This window comes from Babylonia areolata, unplaced genomic scaffold (genome assembly GCF_041734735.1).
Source record: "Babylonia areolata isolate BAREFJ2019XMU unplaced genomic scaffold, ASM4173473v1 superscaf10, whole genome shotgun sequence".
Classification (NCBI taxonomy): Eukaryota; Metazoa; Mollusca; class Gastropoda; order Neogastropoda; family Buccinidae; genus Babylonia; species Babylonia areolata.
The window spans coordinates 1-5,000 of record NW_027468399.1 but is presented as its reverse complement, the minus strand read 5'-3'; the positions used below and the strand labels follow the sequence as shown (position 1 = coordinate 5,000).

The 5,000-nt window shown below is 37.3% G+C and overlaps 1 protein-coding gene across 1 annotated transcript in view; it reads right to left on the bottom strand.

Annotated features, from left to right (window-relative positions):
- LOC143278500 (uncharacterized) overlaps positions 1 to 3,963 on the bottom strand; it is a gene marked incomplete at its 5' end in the record, with an annotated part of 10,956 nt that extends 6,993 nt beyond the window's left edge. Inside the window, one exon of the mRNA XM_076583280.1 lies at positions 3,826 to 3,963. Within this exon, the coding sequence (XP_076439395.1) occupies positions 3,826 to 3,963 (138 nt within the window). The remainder of the gene's footprint in view (positions 1 to 3,825) is intronic.
- Between the last annotated feature and the right edge of the window lie 1,037 nt (positions 3,964 to 5,000).

Below are 5,000 nucleotides of genomic sequence, written 5' to 3'. Positions count from 1 at the left end.
ATTAATGTAGACCATACAAGAAAACATCTCCTATAACACACAGATAAATAATAAATAAATAAATAAATGAATGAATGAATACATCACACACACACACACACACACACACACACACACACACACACACACACACACACACACACACACACATCAGGTCACACCGGTAACAAAAGTGTACTAAACAATATCAAAGAACATGACATTATGCAGATGTGAGTATCAAAGCAAAACAAGAAGTGAAACAAATGAAATGAAATAACACAAACAAACAGAAATAAAATTTGAATACAGTACCATAACACAATCACAAATTCATAAGAATACGCTGAGTTAAAAATGAAAATGGCACTTGGAACAACAGACAATTTGTTCACATTTTTCAGTGTAGCTGCTGACATTCTATGTCGTCTATCAGAAGGTGAAATCTCAATTTCACAGCTGAGTGAGTGTTATGAATCATTCAAACTATGCAGGGCTTTGCGCGTGACAACACGTTGGTATAGTATGCATTGGTACAGTATGTTGGTATAGATCACTGTGAGACAGTTGTTGGTACAGTATGTTGATCACTGTGAGACAGTTGTTGGTACAGTATGTTGGTATAGATCACTGTCAGACAGTTGTTGGTACAGTATGTTGATCACTGTGAGACAGTTGTTGGTACAGTATGTTGGTATAGATCACTGTCAGACAGTTGTTGGTACAGTATGTTGGTATAGATCCCTGTGAGACAGTCGTTGAAGTTGTTGAAGACGTACTATCTTTCAAACCAGTCTCACAATGCATGACAAGTGTACACCTACCCCCTGTCCCCATGAAGAGATTTCAAACATCAGCAAGCTTTCAACGAATGTTTTGCACACAATTAAAATTTTTGTAGTGCGCTTTCGTTACCTTTGAATGATTTTTGCTTTTTGAGATGAAACAGTTTTCTTGCATACATGATCACAGTCAACAGTAATGATTTTGCATCAATAAATTGTCCAAGATACTTAAAATGAGGCACTGTCTCCACCAGTAACGTCTAACAGAAGTTCGTTCATATTTCACATGCAATTCAACGCAAATAGCTTCTTCTTCCCCACATTTAACAGCGAATAGTTTTCTATATACAACTTCCTCATGATTTCAGCAATAAAGTATTTGGCAAGTGAATCTTCATGTAAATGCAAACCAAACAATGCCATGTCACCAGCAAAATTAGTAAGGTATTTTCAGAATCATTTACCTAATTTGGTCAGTGTAAACAGAAATAGCAAAGAAGACAATACACATCCTTGTGGTGCTCCTGTGTTTCGAACACGTCCCTATGAAAAGTAACCACCAATAAAAAAAAAAATTAAACTAAATTTTAAAAAAGGAGAAAAAAACCCACCACGCTGTGGCCTGCTAGTAAGATCTTTAATCCAAGGTGCCCGATTTAAATTTACACACGTACTGACGAGTCACTGCAGAAGTATGATGGTTGATCTTATTGAACGCGCTTCAGAAGTCCGTACTCGAAATTCTCACACACGCTCTTCGCTGCTGAAGATGTTTTAACTCAGTACGGCCAGTCCTCTCTTCTCTACACGGACCCCTCGGATGTCCAGTGGGTGTCTGAATGACCCAACCTTTAGCTTCCGTCGTCAGAATTGTGGTATTCTTTGTCAACATTCACCTCTTCAGTATAAGAGCCTTCCACTTGCATTATTTTGATGATGGTAATTGGGCTGAAACGCTGTTAACGTCGTCTCTTTCGCCGTTCGTATGGAGAGAGTTAAAACTAAACTGAGGAGAGTAAGAGCTGCCACTTCAACTCTCCTATGTCTTTTACATGCAAACTGAATGTGAAGTTGGTGCGAGTCAACGTCTTCTGTGAGATGATCACGCAAGACTGACTCAAAAGTATTTTGCTGCGACACAAGGAAAAGCAAATGGAGTTTCTGGCTGTGGGTGGTTTTAATACGGTAGCTTGGACAGGCGTCTAGTTTCTTAAAATGCTCGCTGCTTCCCCATCTGTAAACGTGAAGAAAAAAAATGCTATGGACAGGTTAAATGCAGTATTGGCTACATTACACACTGACAGTTATTTCTTCTGCAGGTGCTTTTCTCTTCTTCTCCTCTTCGCCATTGTTGTTGTTGCTGTAATTGTTACTGTTATCTTGGTACTGTTATTTTATCATCATTATTGTCATTCCTGTAATTATCATCATCTTTCATCATCGTCATCATGGTTGTTAAAGACCTACTATCTGTAAAGTCATAATCATTTTCATCATCGCCATAATGATTGTTAAAGGCCTAATATCGATCAAATAATCATCATCGTTGACATGATTATTAAAGGCCTACTATCTATCAAATAATCATCATCGTCATCATGGTTGTTAAAGACTTACTATCTGTAAGGTCATAACCGTTTCTCATCATCGCCATCATGATTGTTAAAGGCCTACTATCTATCAAATAATCATCTTTCATCATCGTCATCATGATTGTTATCTAAAGGCCTACTATCTATCAAATAATCATCATCTTTCATCATCATCGTCATCATGATTGTTATCTAAAGGCCTACTATCTATCAAATAATCATCATCTGTCATCATCATCGTCATCATGATTGTTATCCAAAGGCCCACTATCTATCAAATAATCATCATCTTTCATCATCATCGTCATCATGATTGTTATCTAAAGGCCTACTATCTATCAAATAATCATCATCTTTCATCATGATTGTTATCTAAAGGCCCACCATCTATCAAATAATCATCATCTTTCATCATCGTCATCATGATTGTTATCTAAAGGCCCACTATCTATCAAATAATCATCATCTTTCATCATCGTCATCATGATTGTTATCTAAAGGCCCACTATCTATCAAATAATCATCATCTTTCATCATCATCGTCATCATGATTGTTATCTAAAGGCCCACCATCTATCAAATAATCATCATCTTTCATCATCGTCATCATGATTGTTATCTAAAGGCCTACTATCTATCAAATAATCATCATCTTTCATCATCATCGTCATCATGATTGTTATCTAAAGGCCTACTATCTATCAAATAATCATCATCTGTCATCATCATCGTCATCATGATTGTTATCTAAAGGCCCACCATCTATCAAATAATCATCATCTTTCATCATCGTCGTCATCATGATTGTTATCTAAAGGCCCACCATCTATCAAATAATCATCATCTTTCATCATCGTCATCATGATTGTTATCTAAAGGCCCACTATCTATCAAATAATCATCATCTTTCATCATCATCGTCATCATGATTGTTATCTAAAGGCCCACCATCTATCAAATAATCATCATCTTTCATCATCGTCATCATGATTGTTATCTAAAGGCCCACTATCTATCAAATAATCATCATCTTTCATCATCATCGTCATCATGATTGTTATCTAAAGGCCTACTATCTATCAAATAATCATCATCTGTCATCATCATCGTCATCATGATTGTTATCTAAAGGCCCACTATCTATCAAATAATCATCATCTTTCATCATCATCGTCATCATGATTGTTATCTAAAGGCCTACTATCTATCAAATAATCATCATCTTTCATCATCGTCATCATGATTGTTATCTAAAGGCCCACCATCTATCAAATAATCATCATCTTTCATCATCATCGTCATCATGATTGTTATCTAAAGGCCCACTATCTATCAAATAATCATCATCTTTCATCATCATCGTCATCATGATTGTTATCTAAAGGCCCACTATCTATCAAATAATCATCATCTTTCATCATCGTCATCATGATTGTTATCTAAAGGCCCACCATCTATCAGTGCTTCACCTCTGCTGGGCGGACTCCGGCACAGGAATTCCATGCGATGTCCGTAACGCCACCACGTGACACCAACCAGTGCAGCCAACACAACAGCGCCCCCTGCCACGCCCAGCACGTATGGCAGCCATGATTTGACATCAGTGTCTGTGGGGGAAAAACAAAAAACAAACATATATATTCCATTGATGTGCTCTTCAAATAAAATGCCTGCAGCATTCCTTGAAATTTATAATTCCAAGAAATGAATGCTCGTTCAGAATGTGAAAGATGTTATTGTTTACGTTCCTTAAACCTGGTCTTCAAAACGACCTTTCGTTGCTTAGAGTTGTAATCAAGTTCCACTCAGAGACTGACATGGAGCTAGATGTCACTGAAGCAAAGCCACCGGACAAAACGAAGCCTTGAAATGATTATTCAGTATTTTCATCGGTAGATTACTGCACGTTCAATACAAATATGTTGTTTATGAATCTTTTTACTGGAAAATATGCTGTTTATGAATTTTTTTTTCTTCTTCAAATGGCCAAGTACGGTTAAAAAAAGTTTTAAATAAACAAATTAAAGACGTAATTTACCAGTTCCATTATCCTCCTTACAAGTTACAGGGAAAACGGAAACAGAAAACAGACAATGAAATCACTGTTTTCGACAGAGACGGACCCAAAATAGATGACAGAGACATGACTAAGACACACACATAGACACGGACACACAGATACACACACTCACAGACACACACACGGTAAACAAATCAAGAACAAACTGCTCCTTCAACACACACACACACACACACACACACACACACACACACACACATGGTAAAGACAACTTGAACAATCTGCTCCTTCAGTGCATAAGACTTTGAAAGCAAGTTGACAAAAATATATGCATATTCTGGAACAAACATGGACAAGCTGACCAAACCAAGCATAAAGGGAGATCATTCCCAAGCAGTGCAGACACAAGGCCATCTGTTTCTGTTTCCCAAAATTTACTTTCAGCCATAAATGCTTAAATCAAATCAAAACATAGACAATAATGTACACGTCTATGAGTCTCTCAACATAATATGCACATATTATTGTGGTGTGTGTGTGTGTGTGTGTGTGTGTGTGTGTGTGTGTTCGGTGTGTGTATGTGTCGGTGTGTGCGTCACGGTGTGTGTGTGTGTGTGTGTGTGT